Consider the following 24,825-nt stretch of genomic DNA (forward strand, 5'->3'; position numbering starts at 1 on the left):
GCCCCCCTGCGGGCCTCGGCCTAAAATTGTGCTGAAACCTGAGCAACCGAAGTCCTCCTAGCGTTGTTGAGAAAACGACGGCTCAGTCCCGCCACGGCCGGACCACCGTCAAAGCTTAGCCCCCTGTCAGTCCCCTTCTCTCAGGCTACTGCAGTGGTGGATTCAGCAGCCAACAAGCCGGTGATACTACCCGTTTGCCTGCACTCAAACGCCGTTTTCACGGCAACCCAAAGAAATCTTGTAAAGAGTAAACATGCCTTATGTGTAGAAAATGTGCCCACAATCCAGTGCTCACCCCTACACACAAACATTACACATCCCATGTCCCTATCAGAGCACACTCACATAAAGCGGTTACGACCCGCTCGAGTGTTAGAGTTAACACTCTATAAACGCGCCCACGAGCCTGTGCGCGCGCCCCTCCTCTGCCCGCTCTGTCACACGGCCAGCTGTATGTAAGTCCCGTACGCCCCCTGTCAGTCCCCTTCTCTCAGGCTACTGCAGTGGTGGATTCAGCAGCCAACAAGCCGGTGATATTACCTGCTTGCCTGCACTCAAACGCCGTTTCCACGGCGACCCAAAATAAAGCCTTATGTGTAGAAAATGTGCCCACAATCCAGTGTTCACCCCTACACACAAGCATTACACGTCCCGTGTCCCTATCAGAGCGTTCACATAAAGCGGTTACGACCCGCTCGAGTGTTAGAGTTAATAAACGCGCCCACGAGCCCGTGCGCGCGCCCCTCTTCTGCCCGCTCTGTCACACGGCCAGCAAACACCTCTCCGCATGTAAGTCCCGTGCCCGTGACTATGCTCGCGCATCACTTATCAGATGTGACTCTTTCCCCATTTACCCCAATCGGGAAGTCACTCACAGAACAGCCTGTCTCTGCTGTCTGCGAGCAGTCATGCATAAACACAGTAAGCGCGCTCACACATTCTGTTCAGCGCGCTGTGTGTGGCAATCAGGGCGATTTGGCCATTCACCCTCTAGCATTACGCTTCAAAGCGTGGGAAGATATCCCAGGGATATCCGAATGGGTGTTAAGCACAATAAAACAGGGCTATTTGCTACAGTTCGATCGCCGCCCTCCCCGCTTCAGAGCGTGGCTCGAAACTACTGTGAACACGGAAGCAGCCTGCATGCTTCGTTCAGAAAAAGCAAACCCTCTGTGCAAAAGGGCCATAGAGAGAGTGCCACCTCCTCTGAGCAAGTCGGGGTTTTTACAGCCGCTATTTTCTTGTCCCCAAGAAAGACGGCGGCCTCAGACCAATATTAAATCTCAGGGTTTTGAACAAAGCGCTTGCAAAAAGACCGTTCAAAATGCTTACAATCAGGAAACTCCTCGCACATGTGCACCAGGGGGACTGGTTTATTTCTCTCAATCTGAAAGATGCCTACTTTCAGATTCAGATAAATCCCCGTCACAGGCCATTCTTGAGATTCGCCTTCGACGGCCAGATTTATCAATACACCGTCCTTCCGTTCGGCCTGTCCTTAGCACCCCGTACTTTCACGAAGTGCATGGATGCAGCGCTCGCACCCCTGCGGAGTCAGGGTTTGCGAATTCTGAACTATGTGGACGATTGGCTGTTTTTGGCACAATCACATACGGAGCCTCTGTCTCACAGGACAGTTCTCCTCAGTCATCTGAACAGTTTGGGTCTTGCAGTCAGTTGGACCAAGAGCTCACTACAGCCCAGTCAGGCAATTTCCTTCCTTGGAATAGAACTAGACTCGTGGCAATGACGGCTCGCTTATCTACACGGCGCATGCCGCGTTTTTTCAGATGAACAGCCTCACACCTCTGAAGAAATTTCAGAGAGTGCTAGGTTACATGGCCTCAGCTGCAGCAGTACTTCAGCTGGGTTTACTGTGCATGCGCCCGCTTCAGCATTGGCTAAACACCCGCGCGTCTCGCCGGGTTTGGGCCACAGGCCGCCAGCCAATCAGAGTGACTCAGACCTGTATTTCAGCTCTGCAGCCCTGGCCAGTGGCCGAGTGGTATCAGCGGGGAGTGACGATGGGAGCTGTATCTCGCCGAAAAGTCATCTCGACAGACGCGTCTAACACAGGTTGGGGCACGGTCTGCGAGGGCTCTCCGGTCTTTGGCCTATGGTCAGTTCAGGAAAAGCTCCTTCACATAAATTGTCTGGAAATGATAGCGGTCGAGTACGCGCTCGTGCGCTTCCTCCCGGTCATTCAGGGTCACCACGTCCTGGTCCGTTCGGACAACAGGTCTGTGGTATCCTATCTAAACCGTCAGGGCGGTGTCAGATCCAGGAACCTCTTCCATCTGACGAAACGCATACTGAGTTGGTCCCAGCGCCACCTGTGGTCGCTGAGGGCGACGCACGTGCCAGGCCACCTGAACGACGGCGCAGACAGACTGTCCAGAGACGATATTCCCAGACGAATGGTCCCTGCACGCTCAAACAGTCCAGACGTTATGGCACATAGTCGGCAGAGCAGAGATAGACCTCTTTGCGTCAGAAGAGAACTCTCACTGCCCAATATTTTTCTCGAAAAGCGAGGACGCGCTGGCCCAGGACTGGCACAACCGCCCGCTTTACGCCTTCCCTCCCGTCTCGCTATTGCCACAGGTAATGCAGAGGATCAGGGAAACGCGCCACTCGGTGCTCCTCATAGCCCCACGCTGGGAGAATCAAACATGGTTCCCGGAGCTTACGCAGCTGTCACTGACAGCCCCGTGGCCCATCCCAGTGAGAGCAGATCTCCTCTCGCAAGCTCGCGGCACGATCTGGCATCCCCACCCAGAGCGCTAGGCGCTACACGCATGGGTGATCAACGACTACCCGTCGCTTTGCCAGAAGGAGTAATAAACACCATCATACACGCTAGAGCCCCTTCCACGAGAAGACTCTATGCGTCAAAATGGTCTGTGTTTTCAAAATGGTGCACCGACAGAGACCTGGACCCACGGACATGTGGGGTGTCGCCGCTGCTCGTGTTCTTACAAGAGCTGCTGGATAAGGGCAGATCCCCATCCACGCTCAAAGTGTATGTGGCGGCCGTTGCGGCATTCGCTGAACCCCTGCACGGCCAGTCACTGGGAAAAAACGAGCTGGTCATCCGCTTCCTCAGGGGAGCTAGAAGGATGAACCCCCCGCGCCCCCCATCGGTTCCTATCTGGGATCTTTCTATAGTTCTCGAAACTATGAAAGCCCCCCCTTTCGAACCGTTTCAATCCGTGGATTTGAAATACCTTTCACTCAAAACAGTTTTTCTGACTGCCCTGTCATCTGTCAAACGTGTGGGAGACCTTCACGCGCTGTCTGTCAGCGCTGAGTGTCTTGAGTTTGGACCAAGTGACTTCAGGGTCATTTTAAAGCCTAGACACGGCTATGTTCCCAAGGTGATCGGTACTCCTTTCAGAGCACAGGTCATTTCCCTATCGGCGCTGCCAGCATCCAATAGCGAACGCGACGCCAATCTCTTTTGCCCAGTCAGAGCACTGAGGTTGTATACTGCGAGCTCCGCCTCTTTCAGACGCTCTGAGCAGCTTTTCGTTTCGTTCGGAGGGCGCACCAAAGGTCTCGCCGCCTCGAAACAGACACTGTCTAGATGGATAGTGGACGCTATTGCTGCCGCATACGCGTCAAAAGACCTGCCATGCCCGTTGGGCATTAGGGCTCACTCCACTAGAGGCATGGCCTCCTCGTGGGCATGGTCCAGCGGGATTTCCATTCACGACATATGTGTGGCAGCGGGCTGGGCTTCCCCCTCCACCTTTGTCAGATTTTACAATCTGGAAGTGCCCGCCCTGCAGGCAAAACTACTAGCGGTTTAATACGCTACATCTCCCCTGGTGAGCTGCACTGATGGGACTCATTCCACACAGACCGGCACCGCCGCTCTGTCGTTCCCTTCCCACTATGTGCTTATGTATCACACACACACTGGCCCTCACTCTTGCCGGCCAAATATTATTTCCCCACTCACAAGGGCTCCCCCGGGTCCACCCCCCTGGGGCTCATGCAGTGGATGCTTGGCGCGCACGGCGTTGACAATGGGTTCCCGTAGCGTAAGCTAGCTTACGCAATACGAGAGAACCTCTCGTAAGAGAACGTCTCGGTTACCTACGTAACCTCGGTTCTCTCTAGATGAGGGAACGAGTATTGCGTAGCCGGCCGTGCTCGCGCCACGAGCAACTTTCGCTTCATTCAATGAAAACCAGGGTTCCAGCCTACAAACTACGCTTATATGCACTCTAGTCACGCCCATTTTGGCGGGCTTTGATGCAGTAAGCGCGCGGACGCCTCTCATTGGACGCGAGTTCGCCCAAGTTCGTCTATAGGCTGCAGCAGTTGCCGCAGAGCAACCAATGAGCTCGCTAGCTAGCCCGCTTTTTGGCTTCAATATCTCAGAAAAGATTAATCTTTCCCATAGCGTAAGCTAGCTTACGCAATACTCGTTCCCTGATCTAGAGAGAACCGAGGTTACGTAGGTAACCGAGACGATTTTCTCTACTTAAATTATTTAAGTTCAAATTACACAGTCATTTTACTTTAAGAAAACTCATCTCAGACATGTGGCACCACTGTCCATGACTGAATCAAGTTCTACCAAAGAGTTATTTTTTTAATGTATTAAAAACGGCATGGTTACTGTTGTAACCTCTGTTCCCTGATGGAGGGAACGAGATGTTGTGTCGAATGTAGTGCCACAAGTGGTCTTTCTTGAGAGCCTTGTATACTTCTGAACTTGAGAAAAGGCCAATGAGAAATTGGCAGACAGAATTTGCATTTCCCGCCCCCGGACATACGGGTATAAAGGGAAGACGGCGTGCATCTGTCAGTCAGGTTTTTGCACCTTGTATCTACCGAGAATAAGGTATGGCCATTTACAGTGGTAGGTCTAGTGTCGTGGCAAAGGGGACACAACGGCTTGTTTCCTCCATCAGGGAACGGAGGTTACAACAGTAACCGTGACGTTCCCCTTCTATCACTCACTCGATATTGTGTCGAATGTAGTGACACAAGGGGTCCCATTTCAAAGTGCCATGCACTAGACAGTGTTACGTGAACTGCAGACACAGGTGCAAGCAGGCTGCTGCGTGCTAGATGCCACTGTATCCTCCCCAACGCCCCCAGAAAAAGGTGTCATATACAGACCTTAGGTTCCCAGCACCCCTAAGGTGCTACATGACCATAATGGGAGTAAGTCAGCCAGCTGCAACATTTTCTCTCTCTATGTTTCTCGCATAGAGCGTAAATCTTAATGCTATGAAATGTATCTGGGAAGGCGATCTTTCCCGATCCTATTCTTTTAGGGGGAAAAAACCCTGCGGAGACCACATCCTGCCCAGACTAGGGAGTCAATATGTGACTATATGTGGCCAATACACCACATGGGTTGTCAAGCCACACGTGGGAGTGGTGCGGTGGCAGGTCCTACCTGATAAGGGAGGAGCTCTACAAACACAGTGACCGGGGGCAGAGGGACTGCTCAAGGGAGACGCAGGTCCGCCAACAGGGGGATTGTACCGTGGAAAATACATCACAGGGAGTTGCCTGAAGAGGTAATTAAGCCTGTGGAGCCCTACCCCAGTACAGGGCACTTGTGCCTCTTAGTGGGTCTGGTCGCAAATTCCTCTGCTGAATTCGCTGATGTGCCAACGCAGCCGGGGCCCTATCCAGGAGCCAGCGGTTGCGTGCCCGTTGCACACGGCGCCCCAACCCCATTGAGAGGCATCTGTGGTGACACGTCTGGACACGTTTTTTTAGCACACGTTGACGGTGCTAAAAAAAAAGTCATGTGGCATAACCATCCAATAAAAGGTATTAAAATTATTTGTTTGCACTTGTACTTGAAATTATTGAGGCTTGATGCCGTATTCAGATTCATAATAGTTGACGGTGCTATTTTGCTTCTGTTGTGTTGAGTTGTGTCCTCTCTTTGAAGTGCTGGGTTTTGGAAAGAGTGGGCATGGCTAATTCAACTGCTAAGTCTTGTGGAAGATAGAATGGCTAAAATCGCTTACAGCTCCTTTAAAACACACGTGTCAAGTTTGTAGAAATGTAACTTTTGTGTCCAATTTTGTTTCATACATTTAAAAAAAAAAATAAAATCAAACTTTTTATAGCATTCAAAAAAAGTTTCAATTAAAAAAAAAAAGTAATGTGGCATAACCATCCAATAAAAGGTATTAAAATTATTTGTTTGCACCTTGGCTTGAATACATGGAAAACATACACCTTGGCATGTACACAAATTAGCCTATTCATTAATTTTATAAATATTTTCAAATATTTATTTTTGCAACAAACAAAAAAACAATTACAAATATCATTAATTTCTGAGTCAAGAATATCAAGATGTTTTCTCAGGATTACTACATATGACCTGAACAAAATGTGCCTTTTCATAAAATGTCAAAATATGTGATATGTTTTAAAACTTCACACACAATTTGAGGGTATAATTTGGTCCTCTCTGGTTAACTTTCTTTTTGGTCATATGTCAACGAAATGGCAACCTACTTACTGGTAACACTAAATGACTTGGATTTAGTGCATTTTAATTTTTTTTCTTTCAAATACCAATAATATTTTAAAACCAAAAATGTTTCCCTGCTTCATAAAAAAAAAAAAAAAAAAAAGTAATATTAGCCTAATAAAATATTATTCTGAGGCCAGCATTTCTTTTTTAAATCACCTTTGAATAAGATTTTTTTATTGTCTTCGTACGGTTACACCACATTACTTTTGTTTTACTTAAAGCCATAGACAAAAAAAATCTAAATAACTCTGAGCTCAGAAACTGAAAACATGTTCATCATAGAAGAGGTAATGTACTTGTTTTGTGTGAATTGCATTTTTTATGTATTTTTGAATAACGATTTGGACAAAAAAAATGAGCGTCACTTAATTACACTTCAACAAGCAAAACTACCAAGCAGCAACTAAACCTTATTTTAAAAGGATGTGGTGAGAGTAAAGTAAGCACAGCTGCTAATACATGACTATAGAAAATGACCCTACATTGAAACAGCAGTTCACACAGGCAAGAACCACAGAAAGCGCATATGAAAGAGAAGTCATAAATATCTGGTACAGTGGGGGAAGCAAAATCACTTTCTTGCCTTTGTTCAGTTCACACAGTGTAACAAAACTCTTAAATCATAACAATTTTAGAGGAGACTGAACAATTGTTGTTTACAGTCAAATTCCTTCAGCCTTATAAAGGATAATTTACACTGACCCAACAAACATGAACAAACCCAAACATTTCAAACATTCTAAAGTTGGCTGTGGGATTTAGAATGTAAAAAATATTTACTGGATCCCTACAGTGTTTAGCCTGAGTCACATGTGTTTCATGATTTCTCTGACAGAGTTTTCTCTAAAGTCCCAAAACAGGCTCTCAGTTGTGAGCAAAAGGTTCTGGGATGCAACATATGACCGAGTTCCTGTCAACAATTGTGAAGATGCTCTTCCATGTCAGTGTGAGGTAAGCGTGGGCTAAAAAATATAGCATCATATTCTACAAGAGTTTGCTACCAGCCAGAACACACCAGCTGAAGGTAAAGAGTGCATACTTTAACAGGTTATAATGATGTTTCTCCACACATGCTTTTATATTTGTGAAGCTATGGGTATACAATAGCCCCAAAAATTATTTGGACACTTAAAGCCCACTTAAAAATGTATGACTGTCATTGCATTAGATAACAAAATAGCATTATTTTAAAGACAGTTCAAGCACACTTTTCACAAAAGAAGTTTGTTTATAATGATAAATAGATAGAGAGATAAAAAATGAAGACAAAATATTTGGAAATATGAAATTCATCCATTTTCTACGAGTGGCTGAAGTGTCCAAAAATGTTTTGGGGCCACTGTAAATGACATGCCATATAGCAAGCTGTAAGTATGGATATAATTATTTGACTGATTTCTGTAAAACAGCCAGTTGGAGAGGTTATTGTTTCTGCTCTTTAGCACACCTCCCTGTCTAGACGTTACTTCAGAAACTGTGGCTTTACAGATATGTCACAGAATAAGAAAAGCATCAGATATGGCTTAACAAGGACAGACATTTATGGACATGGACATGAGTTCAAGCATGGCCAAGTCATGTTGCATTTTAACTTGCCATAATGACGCAATAATGTACAATTAACAGTTTACGGATATAGCTTATTCTATGAGAACAAAATCTGAGTTTAGACAAATAAGTACAGTACATGCTTATTTGCTAAACACAACAGTAAGAAGAGATCAAGGCAATAAAAATAGAAATCACACAAATAAGAGGATGAATTATGACACATTACTCATACTCAGACAGTGACAATGACATGCAAAGAGTGGTGGTGGCCTAGTGGCTAAAGCACAGGGCTGTTAATCAGAGGGTCCCTGGTTCAAACCCCACTGCCACCACCATTGTGTCCTTGAGCAAGGCACTTAATTCCAGGTTGCTCCGGGGGGATTGTCCCTGTAATAATTGCACTGTAAGTCGCTTTGGATAAAAGCGTCTGCCAAATGCATAAATGTAAATGCATTAATAATCTGTACTTAAATACATTTTAGAACATATAAAAGGTAACTTATTCTATGAAAACATGGGAGCAAAACTTAGAACAGCAATGTCATTATTGCAAAATTGGTGAATATGTACATAATATGTGATTGTGAAAGAATTGATGTTTGTTTATAATCCTGTGGCAATGATCACAGTGATGTGTTCAAAAGCCCATCCATTGGCCTGTATTGATCTCAGCTGATCCCCAAAAACATTGCTCTGCAATATTGCTGTCATTTATACTTTGAGTTGACTGAGGTTTTATATTAGGTAGTCTAATTGTTAATGGTATTGATTTCAATTCTCCTATTAGACTGCATTCGTCAGACTGTTCAACACAATACTATTCCAATAATATTGGAAGAGCTCAATTATGTCATGAAGGTACTGGCTGGGAAAAAATGATTGTCATCGCCAAATTCATCCAAAACGTTTTTTTAAAACGTTGTTTTAATGTCAAGCAGTCGTATATTCTTCAGCCTGTAAGCTACCTTTAAACCCAGTGTTTAGTAACAGACTCCATTCAGCAATGTACGTAATGTGATTATCATGGTCATTTACTCAGGTAATAATGTCTCCGCTTGTTTACGAGAAATTGTGCTGTTATAGTGTGATTAAAGGATTAGTTGATCACGACAGTAAACAATTTAAACAGTGCGCTTACCTTGTTCGTAAACAGAAGCTCTTGCGATGACACCGAGGTTTTCTTGGAACATGTAGTTTTTATGTGTCCGGGGGAAAAAACCTACTTCCTCACGAAATGGCTTGTCGTAGGCTACATGTAGTTTACGCTGATCTCAAGTTCAACGTTTTCTATAAGGATGAGGACTAGACACATATATAACGCACTCATATATGTTATATAACATATATAAATCATTACATTTTTTAAGTCTTTAAATTAATGTTTTTATTAATAGTAATACTAGCCTACTACTACTACTACTACTAATAATAATTAATTATTATTATTATTGTTGTTGTTGTTGTTATTATTATATAATTATTATTTTTTAAAGGTGTAGTAGTAATAGTAGTATGCAAGTATATAAAAAAAATAATGTTAATAAGACCTCAATTGAAATAGAAAATGTAAATCATAGACTAAAGAAAATAAGATAGAAAGAAAAAAATAATTAAATTATAATATAGAAATATAATTTACTATTTAATACCAAACACACTATCATAATTCCCCTATTTTATTGTTTGCTTTTAATTTTTTACATTTGATTCATATAACAGTTCTATCATGATTTTTAGAACATTGTTGTAAGGATTAAATGTTGTTTGGCCCAATGAAGAGCACTGTTTTAATATATTCGGTACTGGATAACAGATTACTCACATCTAGCATGAGGCTCTGCAGTAATCCGATTCTGCTGGATTGGAAATTGATTGACGTCACTGGACAATCTCACTTAGACACGATTCGTAGCATGCCGAATCATCCAACCTGTGACAAAATTCATGCCAATTCCTTTTTGAATTGCAATAGTCAAATATCACCAATTTTGCAAAGAACATATACAACTCATATTATGAACACACAATGCACAAAGGTTAGAGCAATGAAATAATCTTAATTGATCAAAATACTAAACAAAGATTTAAAATATTGAAATTATTGAAATGACTATCCTGGATTTATAATGCAATATGGCATTGTTTTTTTGTACATTTGTGCAGTTTGAAACACTCAAGTTAATAAAAGTTATTGTTCATAGTAGGCCTAAATCCTATTCAAAAATGATACAAGTTATTACAGTAGGCTATTATTACAGTAGTATTATAATCTAAATAATACATTGTTGTTTAAGTTTATTATTTAATTAAATGCTCCCAACATTAAACACAACGAAAATAAATAATACCAAATACAATACCAATACATAATGTAATACAGTAGGCTACAGTCTAGCACACTAAATATACAAAACAATCCAATTACAGAATTGTGTTACAAAATACAGTACTCTGCAAAAGTTTTAGGCACTTGTGAAAAATTTTGCACAGTGAGGATGTCTTGAAAAATAATGACATAAATAGTTTTCATTTATTACTTAATGTCATACAAAGTCCAATAAACATAAAAAAGCTAAATCAATATTCTGTGTGAACACCTTTGCCTTTAAAACAGCACCAATTCTCCTATGTACACCTGGACACTTTTCCTTGGTTGTTGGCAGATAGGATGTTCCAAGCTTGGAGAATTCGCCACAGGATGTTTAGTAGGGGGCTTCGTGGGGGCCATGGAATCTGTTGCAGGGCTCCCTGTTCTTCTATTCTAATCTTTTCTATTTGCAAAAGTAATGTTTGGGAGTCTAACATTTATATTAGTTAACATCTGATACAATTGCTATACCATGGTGTTATCTCAGTACTTTTTGTAAGGGAACAAAAAGTGATATTTTGGTAGAAAATTAGTTTTTATATACAGTATATACTAGGTATCTTTCATGAGCATTCACAACAGCCTGCATATTAGTGAATTATTTTACATGTCAAGAATCTTGGCCTGAGTAGCAAAGCCTACCATGTGCTGTATATTTTGACCAGCAGAGGGGGCTGCTCGCTATAGCAGCTTCAATTCATTTGTATTCCTTTACTGATTACTTGGTCGGGCCAGGTTTACCATTAAGAACTGGACCAGGCAATTGAAGAGAATTATCATCATTGTTATAAACTTCAAGGTAAGGCACACACTAGTTGTTTATGTTATAAAGTTATATTTTTATGTATTTTATAACAGGTTCTGGATTCGGCACAGGACTGTATTGGAAGTTTAGCCTTCATAAAGTGGGAATTCCCACACAGACCACACAAACTGTAACATGCTGGTGAAAACTAGTCAAATTTATCCCTGCTGATGAACATATAAAATCAATAATTGTATCTTTAATCAGTGTATGTTGTGTATATCAGCGCTATAGGCCCACCATCCCCTCTCCCTCCCTCTTGCACTAGTGATATCACACAAATGTACAGTTATTACATCACAGCATAGATTACATCACGACTTGCAGGGAAACAAGTGGCTGAAAAGATGTACCATAATGCAAAAATAAAAGGTAGTAATTAAGAAAAACAGGTCCATATGAGATATGCAAACAGTTAGGTCAAAAAGTATTATAATAATGATTTTTATTATTAGACCACTAAAATTATAAACTTTACCTCCATGTTTGATTTTCACTGAGACAAAGGCTACAGTATTCAATAGAGCATGATACACCACACTGTAACAATTATTTCCACGATTTGTTAACTTTGTATTTTTGCCAAATCTAAATAGATTCACTAATGTGTTCAGATAACATAAGAATTTGTGTTTTTTACTGAGTAATGGCAATGCACTGATATAGTGTAGTAATAACAATAATAATAATTCCACTAACTGTTAATTACTATACCTTTTTATTCAAATTATTATTTATTTATTTTATTTATTATCAAATGTTATTTTAAATGTACTCAAAATTTAAAGGCAACCAGGTTACTTTTTTAAACCAAAATAATTTCTTACAGTACATATTTCAGGACATCACCACATTCACCATGGTCAAAATCATAAAATCCTATTTGTCCCCTTTTTTAAATAGTAGAAATTTCAATGACCTATTGACCACTGAATTTGAAATGTCCCCGTTTTTCATTTCAGAAATCTGATCACCTTATACAAGGGCAGTGGGGTCTATTTAACGTGCTCGATTAGATCATCGTTTGATTAGGCGCCCCGTTCAACGCAATCGATAATATCGTCGTTCGATTACCTCTCAAAGTCTCTCCGCTCGCTCGCTCGTTTCTCCCCATTGCAACTTTTGCAGGCACTCACTCACTCCACAGATATGAACGCCAGCAGCTGAACACAACACCTGCAATCTGGCTCTTTTAGGAGCCAAAACAGACATCCAAACCCGTGGAGTTAACATACATACATCCTCATTTCACACACCCTTTGGACCGATCATCAAACTGAAATTCTGGATGTAATGGTTTATTCTTTTACCGCTTTCTCTCCCCGATGAACTGGGTTAGTAATGCAGGAGACAGCAGCGAATCTGTCCGCTGCTCAAGATGGCAGATTTTTATTGAGTTCTGAACAGTGCTGTTGCTTCATTTTTTGCCATGAATAACAGGAATCCTTGCACCGATGGCCCCTGTATACGAAGGTAAGATCTACAGCCTTCACGGGTGTGAAATTAATCCCAAACCTGCGCATAATTTACTATCATTATTCACTCTCTCTGCAGAGAAACCGTTGGGTCCAGAGTTTTATTGCCAATCTATTACTATTAAAGAGGATGCAATTGTTGCATTGTTGTTATTAACGCAACATGGGGTTGATCTACTATTAGTTAGTTGTTGAATTTGTGCATCTTTAGTTTGAATAATGACGATAATGCGTTTTAAACAGAGAACCCCAATCTTCTTCATCATCGCGCATGCTGTCTCTCCCCTTGTGTTTATTCTAATAGCCCATCGTTATAATATGTCTCATTTGACACGTTTGATTGTTATGCGTATATATTCTCTATGCTATATAGCCTATAATATTTCATATGAACGAGTTTAGGCAATAGACGAAACAGAAAGAGAAAAGTAAATATGAAACAAACAGGCAAGGTGTTTAAAGATTGTTTAAAGATTAGCTACTTTTTTGTGTGCATTTACACCCACTATTATTTTATTGCTATGCAAATATGCTATATGCATATATTCTTTATGTTCGTAAATAATAATGTAGATAATATTACACGGTTTAGGTAATAGATGGACATGAAGCAAACCTGCTGTCTTAAGATAAAGCGTTATGACTATAACATTACTCATTACATGCATTTACACTCACTTTTACAAAGTGCAATAATCACAATAATGCACAGTGTGTGCTGTAATTGTTTGGTGTAATTCACCATACCTAATACCGGTGTGGTTTATGTGGTACACTGCAGTATTAGGGTGACTAATCCTATAGTGCACAAATGGACGAGTAATATAGTGCATCTATAACAGAGTTTTAACTTTATCAGCTTTGTGGAATTTTGAACTCCGTGACAGGTGAAATCAATTCATCAGCAGCCGTTATGTTCTCCAGAGAGTATCCTGAGGTCCAACACTTAAGGACTTGTCTCAAAACCTCACGAGCTACCTACCTAGATAGCATTTCTTGGGGCATAATAGGCGCGTGCAGCGTTATTGGGCATCATACTGTAGGTGCGTTGTCAACGATGTGGTCTATGTAGGTAGCTTACTGCGTTTTGGATGGTTTCAGACTGTGAATGAATCCTATTTAAATGGTTTTATTTGATCATTTGTAAATGGAACATTTTGTACGAACATTCCGGTCCTTTACACTCCCAAAAATGCCATGTTCGTACAGCTGTCGTTATTGGCTCGTCCACGAGTTCAAATATTTGTTACGTGTGCGTAAAAGAACAGCTGATGTATGCATATTACGTTCAATTTTCCTGTCAATTTCCTGAATTTGGATCATATCCTCGATTGATTAACCATGCTCCCTCTGCTGGTTATAGAGCAAAGCCCCCTGCATCTCCTAAGGGGACGTTCACAGTGCCATGATCACAAACAAAACCAACTAAGCTAATTTAAGAAGCAATCAGCAGGACAATAACCCCGTTAGTCAAATGGTGACGCTCATAAGGTGTAAAGAGAAGCTGAAATGATACAGTACATGCTGTTTGGAGGTAGAAATGACAGTGTGCTGGTGGTTTCTCTTTCTCTCTTCTCTCATGGTAATGTGGGACACGTCAAACATTATTCTGTATTGTCCAAATGTCTTGTGTGATATCATAAATTGACATTGCTTTTACATATCAGATGCCTGGTAATGAAAAAATAGTTTTTTAAAATCACTTTCACTCCTTATTTCACTTTCAGTTTTGTTTCATTATCAAGAAACAAAATGTGAAGAAAATGTAGGCCTACATTCTTTGTGACTTCACCTGTTTGTCACCTGTTTATTTTGGTGATATTGCCGGTGTTATTACCTCACTAATGCTGAATAATTGTTGTTTGTTGCTTTTTGTGGTTTTGTCTGTCTGTTTGATCTACTCATTCTCCATTTGAACGCATATTAAAAGGCGTATATTGGATTTGTGTGGATTTTATGACCATGCACTGGTCATGCTTGTTTATTTGCATGCATTTATTTATGTGCTGCTCATCTCATGCCTGCTTGATGTCTAGTGTAGTTACCCAAAATGGATATTCTGTCATCATTCACTTTCCTTCATGTTGTTCCAAAACCAAATGTGTTCCTTTCTTTTGTGGAACACAAAATGCTTGCAATTTTCAGTAACAAACTTTAAGCAGTGGCACTTTCTCAGAGGAGGCAAGGGGAATTCAGATAATAAATATAATCGACTGTACCTGTATAGCAGTCGTATTTCTAAAATGACACTGTCCAACAGCGACACCAGCGGATAAAGTTTCAAAGGGAGGCATCGCCTCTCTTTCCTCCCATTGAGCGCTTGTGTGAATGTGAGTGGGGTAACCGCGGAATATAGACAAAAAGTCACGTGAGAGGATGCATCATCTCCATTTTGATTTGATTTGTCATTACCCTGTCATTCATTCTTCAATGCAAATTCCCAATCAGCCTATAATGCTCGCTGCAGATCAACGTAAATAGAGTGAACTGGTGGAAGTGGGTGAATGATTACAGAGTAAACAACCAACATGGACAACACCACTTCTGGCCACGTCAGATTCAAAATGAACTTAATGAAATTGAACATGTAATGGTCTGTGAGTGAGCAGGTTTTAGTGAGCACTTCTAATCATGTAAAGGCTCCTTGTTATCATGACAACTGTTGTGCTTACCGAGGAGTAAATGATACGAAAATATGGTGACTATTATAAATAATAGCCGAACAGCAATTCATAGTAATAGATAAATAAAATTTGCTTGTTGCTGTATAATTTAAGTATTTCCTTTGAAGCAATGGAAAAAAATAGAATGACTTGGTTTAATAAATAGTCTGTTAATATATGCATACAAAATATTAGAGTACTGAATGCTTGTTAATAATGTAAGTTAAAAGGTTTTCCATATCCCGTACATACAGAAATATGATAGATGGCCATAAACATTTAAACTGTAGTTCTTACATTTGGTCAGACATATTCAAATTCCAGTTTGATTTGAGATAATATATGTTACATATATGATTTTGTTGTAGTATTTTAACATATATTTTTTTGCGTACATGCACATGTATGTGACATTTAATATCAGTGTAAACCATACATGAACATATTAGTCTTACATACTGTATATTGTAATATATAACATTTCTGTTTGAGTTCGCCTGAATACTGTATAAATGTCAAATAGATCTGAAATATGAATTTACACTGGACCAAAAAAACAAAAAAACAAACAAACCCTGAGATGGCAATTTGGCTCCTAATTTCAAATGTCCACCACATGCAACTGCCTCCTTTAAAGCTCTTTCACACTTGTGTTTAGTTCTTTTCAAAACCAGGATTGAAAGACCTTTCAGTTTGGGAATAAATAACTGTGTTATTTCTCCAGTTTAGGGTACAGACTGACATTTGTAATTCCAGTCCATAGTGAGAGCTCTTTGTTGTTGCCTTTTCCCCAACACTGATGTGTCTTTGTGGAGCGTTGTGGTGCAGGCCCAGTGCTCTGGCTCAATCCCATACTGAAGAGTAATCTGGGGCCAGAGGAGTCTTGGCACCTGTCCCCACTGTTTCCATCCAAGTTGTGAATTTAATTCATTCTTAAAACCATATTGCAAAAACAATGCGTAAATAAAGCAGCGTTTCCATCCCATCTTTTCAAAAGAACAAAATAGTCACTTCCGGAGAAATTGTAGCCTCTGTGACTCTTTTATTTATAAAATACTCTCGGTTTAGAGCACGCAGACGAAACACTTTAGAAGAACTTTGTCTCATGTCTGGGAGCTACAGCACGTCACAGTTCTGGGAGCACTGTGTGTGTGCATTCCTCCTTCCTTAGGTCTTTGCCTTGCCGGTCTATAATATATTTTTCAAAAGTGTCAATAAACCTGCTCTTGATATTGAAAATGCACATAAAAATATGTGGATGGAAACCCAGACATTTCGAAAAGTGCCTGATGTGAGGACCAGGACAACCTGACCCTACAGCAAAAGGAAGCAAATAGAAAACATTTTTTTTGCTTTGGAATAATTTGCACTAATGAATAGTTCACCATAAGACCAGGAATGCATATTAAGAAGACAAACAGGATACAATTTTGATTCCATGTTGACTAAAGATCCAACATTATTTTTTTTTATTCTTTAAACCATGTGAAATTGAAAGTTTATTTTAGTTCTGTTTGACCGTCTTTGTTTCCCATAGTTTGAGTTGAAGCTGTGTTCTCCACTTGCCAATTGTCTAGGTGCAACTTTTGCTAAGTTGTCTCTCCGTTTTGGTGAAGCTGATTAATATATCCCTAACTGATTTGAACCCATGCCCAAGGTCATTGCCAGTCAAGCATTGCAGAGAATTGCAGGAAAATCTGTACATTTGGAGGTCATTTCCCCTGAGTTTGCATTGTTGGCCCTTGATTTAGAGGAAATACTGCTTTTGCAATGACACTGAAGCACTGACATACTTCATTTGGCAGACACACAAATGGTTACTCTCAAAGCTATCCATTTTTGAAAACAGCAATGGTTGTGCATGGCACTGGTCACTCTCATTCCCAGTGCATGATCCTCACAAAAGACCTTAAGGAAATGTTGCTTCACTGTGGGTCAATGAATGAAGCACAGTCTTGAAGCAGATGATTATGCTGTCCACATCTTATGCTCCTTTGAAACCTGAGGGGCATTTGTGCTCTCAGAACTTCAGTGGGGAAATGGCTCACAGGTGTGCTCTGGTGCCCAAGGGAGCAGAATTGTTGGATATGGGGGTTGGTTAATACATGGGATCTGTACTGACAGAAACCAAAATGTAGAGGAAAGGCTGGGTCCTGTATTTCTCATGTTTACCCTTCTGTTATAGACCCCATGAAATCATTTGTAAAGTTTTTTTATGTTGTATTTTCTATTGGATCCAGAAGCTATACTTTTAGAAAGATATACTTTTAACATTTGGTTAGTGGAGTGGAAGAGAAGAGACGCAGGGGTAACTTTTCAATCTTTTAATAGTAGACTGTAATGAGTTCAAGCTCGGAGATGGAAGGGAGGAGACGGAGAGCAGTGATGCAGTCAAGTAAGGCTCTTTATTTCTCTGCCTTCAACACTCTAGGTGCACTCTTCTCTGTGCTTTTCTCAGTTCAATCAGATCAGTGTAACACAAACTTTGTCAACATAAGAGTCTGAGTCTTCAGCTTCACAATAAAATAAAACACTCAATGAGACACATCAGTCACTGGGTCACTCGTGTCGTTCACTCTCTCCCGTCAGGCGGTGGCGTTGCTCACTGGAATTAAAGACAGGTGTTAGACATAATTTAGCTCAGGTTCAAGCACCCTTACCGCTTTCTCTCTCTCCGGATGGGCGCTCGACCACACTCCCGCTGCCACATAGATGCTGGAGTGGAACAAATACAGGGAATCAGTAATGGAAATACGCTAGAGTGGAACAAACATTGTACATGGAATTAGTCAAGGAAACTCACTGGAGTGGAACAAAATATAATGCTAAACATCACAACTTAACAATGCATCGAAACACTTCAAGAACTGACAAGGAATGAACAAGACAGGAGGGTATTTATACAAAATGGTGCTGATGAAGGAATGGAGAACAGGTGAGGATGATTGGGAACAGATGGCAGTGATGAGATTAGTGCATTATGGGAAGTATAGTCCGGGGGAAACTAAGGAAGGATGGCACAAAACCAGTTCAAAATAAGAGTCCATGGAACAGAAAGGTGAATAACTGTGACAATACTCTTTACTTAAAGTTTAGTTTTTTTACTTTAAAGAGTACACTTGTAGGGATGTACCAATACCACTTTTTCTCTTCCGATTCCAATATTACAAATCTCAGTATTGGCCGATACATCCGATACCAGTGTTGTTTTTATGCTTTATTTTTACTTTATTGTGTGGAACTAATTGGGTGTGCTCTTTAATATGTAAAGAAACACAAACCTCTAACTACACATTATTTCATATAAATGTATAGCTTATTAAGAAAAACTTTATTGTTAACTAGTTTACTGGATAATGTAGCAGTATAAGTCATCAGTAGGAACTTGTATCTGGACTTTAAAGGATTCAGATCTCTTTTTTGTTCAATTTAGTTGGAAGATATCAGCTCATTTTTCATTTACATAGTTATTTTTTGGAACCCATTCAACTTAAATATTATTATCATTTGTAAACAAATTTTGACATTCTAAACTCTCCAGGAAGTCCTGTAAGTGTGTCTGTTTGAAGGCAAGTTCACAGTAGTTTAATCAGCTTCTTATTCAGATTCTGGTAAAAAAACAAAAAGCACCTCTAAGCCATTCTAAATGCATATTATAAGTGAACCAAACTTTTTAGCATCTATATCTGAGATGTTGTTCATGAGTAGCGCTCAAATATTGCACACCGCGTGAGGTCTAAAAATAGCCACGAGTGTGTGTGTGTAAACAGAGCAGCGCCAATCACTTACGTGCTAGAGCTGCTCGTGCATTTTATATCTACTTATTAAACACAGACTTTTGTGATTCACAGAGCTATTTGCACGTCTTCAAGTGGCTTTGAATAAAATGCACGAGTCATATGAACTACTGTAATTATGTTTTAATGGTTCTTTTATGTCATTTTTGGAGCTTGACATTAACAAACATGACTAACGCACAGTATCGGATTTGGATCAGGCTCGTCGGACCGATACCCGATCCATCTAAAAGATTCAGTATCGGAGCCCATACCAATGCAGGAATCGGATCGCTGCATCCCTATACACTAGCATACAGGTGGCTTCAAAGCTACTAGACATGGAATTAAATCCATAAAACATCTTTAATTTCTGCTCTGTACCTCTTCTGTTATTTTGTCATATGTGTGTAATTTGCCTCCATGTCATGCTCTGAACCCAAGTTGACTTATGTAATAATTTGTTATGTAACTTCATTTGCCAGTTTAAATGACTAATTTGCTTTTCTCTATTTGTGAACATCTTGGCATGAAACTATTAGGCCACCATAAGGTTGCAAGGAGACAGATGCCTATGATATTTGCCCAAGAGCCCTCACCACATGCACTCTGCTGGGTTAGGTGAGTTCAGCATTGATTCTCAGTCATGCGGAATCAGGCATCCAGCTGCAAGCCTTTCTGTTTATTTCATGATGCGGCCGTCTGCCTGGATATAATGCAGCGCCAAGGGCATATTTAGACAATGCCGAGAGGCATACCTTTCTACACCTACTCCTATCCTGTAGCACTGATGCATTCTAAGATATGCGGCGCGTTGACTTCGTAAACAAAAGGTTTGCATTTAGCTGCTAGGCTATGTCAACATACGGTCACTTAGAGAGCTAAACGGCAATGAAAATGCAAAGGGAAATTCAGAAATAGGATAAGCATAGCAAGCAAGGAAGGTTCTTGTTTCTAACACCACAAACAGGCCTTTTTAACTCATTCTGCCTGGTCTGGTGGATGTTCTTTTTTTCTTAAGGAGTGGGGATCTAACTGGCATGTTTCCTTTGATCAGATATGAGAGGATCAGTTCACGCTGGGGTCTCTCTCGGCTGCATTCTTCCACCAACAAAGAGAAATGAAAGGGGGGCTTTTTTCACCGCTGAATTTGCGGAGCTGTAATCACATGGCAATTACTCCTTCATGAAGGGCACCATTCATTTTGCCTTCACACCTATGGTTACCGGCACCAGGGTTCATATCAGCAGCCCCACTGACTGATGGAATTCAGCTGTTATTGTGCAATGCAGTCCTGCTTATTCATATACCTCAGGGCTACAGTTATTGTAAGAATAGTTCACCTGAAAATGACGATTCTGTCATAATTTCCTCATTTACTGATGTTTTTTCAAATCGGTATGACTTTCTTTCTTCCTTGGAACACAAAACGAGATGTTGGGCAAAATGTGACTCCCTCACCATTCACTTTCATTGCATCTTTTTTCCATAAAATGAAAGTGCATGGCGACTGAAGCTAACATCTTCTTTTGTGTTGGTGAGTAAATGGAACATAATTGTAATTTTCAGGTGAAATTTAATTCTGGTTAAATGCACAACTTCTTTGTTTTTCATACAACATCTTTGTTTTTCATACAACATATATAACTGTAAGTACATGGAAATGCAAGGTTTTGGGTTCTTGAAGACTTCATCTGCCTGTTTTGTGTGCAGATTTTCCATCTGAAGATGGGTTTTTGTAATATGGGTTACTGTGCATGATCACAAATGAATGAAACAGGGTTAAATTGGCTCACAATGCATTCATTGGTCATTCAGCAAGCTCTCCCCCAGCCCCCCTTCCCATTCTGCCCATGCCATGCCAGCTTGTTGGAAGCACATTGTCAATGCCCTATATAATCCTATTGTTGTCGAGAAACCCTCATGACTTAGACCATTTGGCATGAAAAGGCCCAGCTCAGTCTGGCTGCATTATCGGCCTGTAATGTACAATTTGGACTTGATATGATTTATTAGCTTTGCCCCTGCCCTGAAATATTTCACAATTAGAACCTGAATGCTGCAGCATGAAGAAGCATGTTCAAGGGTGAGATATAGATATTTTGTAGATTTAATCGCTGTCAGTGTGAATGCAGCTGCAGAGTCTCTTCTTTTGACATTCTTGCCAATCAGGAAATGTTGCCATCTCGATTCGAACTTGCATTGCCCATGTGAGCTTGTAATGTATGCTAACTAGTAGGCACTGACTCAGGCTTCTTTTTTCAGCATTACTTGGAGGTGAAGTAGACAGAAGAATAGAGAAGGACCTAAAAGAGAGTAAGATATTGTCAATAAAGTAGTCAATGCAATGCAGGGCTAATCAGTGGTTGGTTGCTGCCCACCCTCTTATTCTCATGTTTTTGTGCACCTCTTACATGGAAAGCACCAGACAGTGTTGCAGGTCAAATCCCTCCCTCTACAGGCAGTGATTGTGAGGTTTGGCTGTCCAGCCAGACTGTAGGCTCTTCACAGATGGCTGCAGGTATTGTGACACGCTTGGCCGATAACCAAAGGACTTCAAAGCCCCAGACAGTCAGAACAGAGCAAAGCGAGTCTGCCCCACTTTTGATGTGCGCCTAGCGGAGAGAGAAAGGGACACTGGCGCGCCAACAGACCAATATGCTCTTAAGAGCCGGAGATGAACGGCCCCATTGCCCCTTAATGAGCTCTGCTTGAAAACCCATCACGCTCAAATACACACACACAGTTCTTCTGTGTCAAGAAAGCTTTATGAGTTAAGGTTAGTTTCTAGAGATGGGGAGGGTTGTTGACTAATCTTCCAACAATGGACTAATTGATTAGTGAGGTTGACTAGTTAAGCTAGATTTTTTTTTAAAGTGGCGGAGCGGCCTACTTAAAGGGACTGACAGCTTGCTAAATCCTTCTCTAAGAATTTGCATCTTTAAATACAACCACTTTTAAAGCACATTGCAACAGCCATCAGCGGGCCAGACCCGCTAGTTTTGTGCAGTAAAGGGTTATAAATATGTATCCTAATATTTTTGTTGAATATCTCCCATTAAAAACGTAACATAAGTATTTTAACTTATAACTGATCTATTCTTGATCTTTTAAGCTTCTTTGTTTTTCTTTTAAATTTTTGAAGTGCGGTGAAGGTTGCAAAAGTTAGGAGGATGAGAGATATGCTTTCGGTCACTGATGTGAGAAGTAGGCTATAGATTTCAGTCTATACACTCTCGTTGACCACCTTCAGAACCAAACCATCATTCAACATACACTCGAGGGAAAGGCAGACAAGTAAAGGAAGGGTTAGGAGAGATGCGGTATCTTCCATCCTTTCCATCCTATCCTCTGCTGGGGTGCATCTTGCATGGCAGATATCTCTGAGGTTAATAATTTAAAGGATGCTGGTGGGTTGTTGGCAGGGGTGTAGTTGTGTTTAGTCTATAACCTTTGTGTGTGTGAGAAGCCCTCCCCTCTATTAAGATCAATGAAACATACAGGCCTGCCCTCCCCTCTGCATATCCCCTGACCGGTCAGGGCAACTACACTTAAATGGAACATCTCTCTCTCCTCCCCTTCTCTGTCTCTAGCTCTGTCTCTGTTTCCTAGAAAGGCCAAGTACTGACCTTTTGCTATGAAAGCATGGCCTTTGCCGTTTCAGGGTTTGTTGTTGTTACCTTGCAAACTTGATGACCATGAACAGGATGACGCAGCAAGCACAAGGGAGATGGAGGTTGAGGGTTCTACAGCAATGGATCAGTCCTTGTGATTATAATATGTCCTCCTTGGAAGCTGATGCAACATTTATAATTGGGTGAAAATTGAGCGTCAACAATTAGATTAGGGCTATCGAGTATTCACACTACATTCTTGATTTTGCCAGCCAGATCACACGAGAAAGTGACGTGTATCTTGCGAAAGTATATCATATTAGAGATTCTGCTAAGAAATGTTGGTGCCGGCCAACGTGTCCGTGAATGATAAAGTTTGCTGGACAATTTGGAGAAAATCTGGTTATCTAATTTAAGCATTTTTCTGCTGAAGTGAAGTTAAATGTGTGGAGTGTTTCTTTTCCTCCAAAAGATGTCAACGCAAGGCTGTTTTAATGGCTAATTCTGAAATGAGAAGCTTCTCTCTGCAGGCACGCGGGATGGGAATAACGGCTGCTTTTGCCAGTGTGCAGGATACAACGTGCTTTAGTTGCGGATTAGGATTTTGCTCTGGGAGTGTCCGACAATGTTTGAATTTTTTGGACAATAGGACATTTTAACGGTCAAAACCGGTAATTACCGGCTAACAGAAACCCTGCCCTATACCCATGTTCCCTGAAATGAACCCCATACTACAAATTACTTACAAGCATCATGGCCCATCAGACATTATTGCATTAGTTCAAAACTGATACACTTTCTCTCTAGTGCAGGTTCCAGTCCAGTGGTAACCAGGAAGTAATTGCGTTCACATAACAATGTTGAGCATGATTCTGAGGTTGAATTTAAAATCTAACATTTTATTTTTACTCCACTAATGGTTTTGCGATGTAGAGTTAATAAAATATGCACTCCTGTTGACTGTAATACAACATTTACAAAAAAACGTTTCACCCGGAAACTTGAGCTTACACATGCCCATACATTCAACAACACTTCCAGCTTTGGCCGCTAGTGTGTAAGCACAGACCGATTTCAGCTGCAGAACTTTTGACCTACATATGCCAAATTTACAGTCTAAATTTTGCAGGCGATATAGATTACACAACATTGTATTTATCATAATTTGAACTTTTATTTGGCCAATAAGTTTCCTAAATACTGCATCATTAGACTAGTTAATGCAATCTTTCCTTGTATTGCTACTCATAAGTGTGTAAAGATGTGGCATTATGGTTGATTCATTTCTGAGAATCTTTTTTTTAAAGAAATTAACTGATAACTCTGATTCAATGATTACTTTGCATCTGCACACAAAAAGGTTCACTGAAGTGCATGTGTGGCATTTAACATTTTTAAATAACTAAACATGTAAACTGTGAAGTTTTAGGTTTTTATATCTTTATTACTATGCATTGGTATGCCCTGCCTGGTGTATATGAATGAAAATTATTAAATATCATTCATCCTTGTTTACTTAGTGAAAAACATTGTGGACAGCATGCTTTGTTTTTTATATATTTATTTTTACGGTATTATACTTTTTGACATTAAGCATTTTGAATCTAAATGAGTTTAAATGTTGAGATTGAATTTTGTCAAAAAGGTTGATAGATATTACCAAAATAAAATTGTATTAGCTCTATCGCCCAATCCTAACTGAGACTTTTTCCCTTGTTGATTCTAGTTGCTATAGTATTTATTTGAGGCTAGACACTCTCTTTCATGTGTCCTACTGAAAGCCAGTGTTGCCTTTGGTAACACGGACAGGCTGACTGATTAGATGCATCTCTCTTTTAGGAGTATGAGACCAGAATGTCTCAATCCAAGACCTTTGGGATGTGCTGCAGGGACATTATAACCTCTAACTCGCTGCTGACTCTCAACGAGGCTCAGAGACAAGTCCTGTCAATAATGTAAATGTGTCCCCTTTTTATCTTCAGAAAGAGTAAGAATGTGAGTCACGTGTTTGTGGTTCATAACAGAGGTTTTCTGTCATGTTTAAAGAGGG

General features: G+C 40.6%; 2 protein-coding genes across 4 annotated transcripts in view; one reads left to right on the top strand and one right to left on the bottom strand.

Moving 5' to 3' along the window:
• tbxas1 (thromboxane A synthase 1 (platelet)) overlaps nucleotides 1–9,275 on the bottom strand; it is a 111,937-nt gene extending 102,662 nt beyond the window's left edge. The window contains 1 exon segment of the mRNA XM_052152531.1: nucleotides 9,213–9,275. The gene's annotated coding sequence lies outside the window, so the exon portion shown is untranslated.
• A 3,106-nt stretch (nucleotides 9,276–12,381) lies between these two features.
• The window catches only part of hipk2 (homeodomain interacting protein kinase 2), a 130,923-nt gene continuing 118,479 nt past the window's right edge, over nucleotides 12,382–24,825 (top strand). For all 3 annotated transcript variants that reach the window (XM_052152029.1, XM_052152030.1, XM_052152031.1), the window contains exon 1: nucleotides 12,382–12,720. In XM_052152029.1, the coding sequence (XP_052007989.1) occupies nucleotides 12,702–12,720 (19 nt within the window). In that variant the 5' untranslated portion in view covers nucleotides 12,382–12,701. The remainder of the gene's footprint in view (nucleotides 12,721–24,825) is intronic.

This window comes from Xyrauchen texanus, chromosome 21 (assembly GCF_025860055.1).
Source record: "Xyrauchen texanus isolate HMW12.3.18 chromosome 21, RBS_HiC_50CHRs, whole genome shotgun sequence".
Lineage (NCBI taxonomy): Eukaryota > Metazoa > Chordata > Actinopteri > Cypriniformes > Catostomidae > Xyrauchen > Xyrauchen texanus.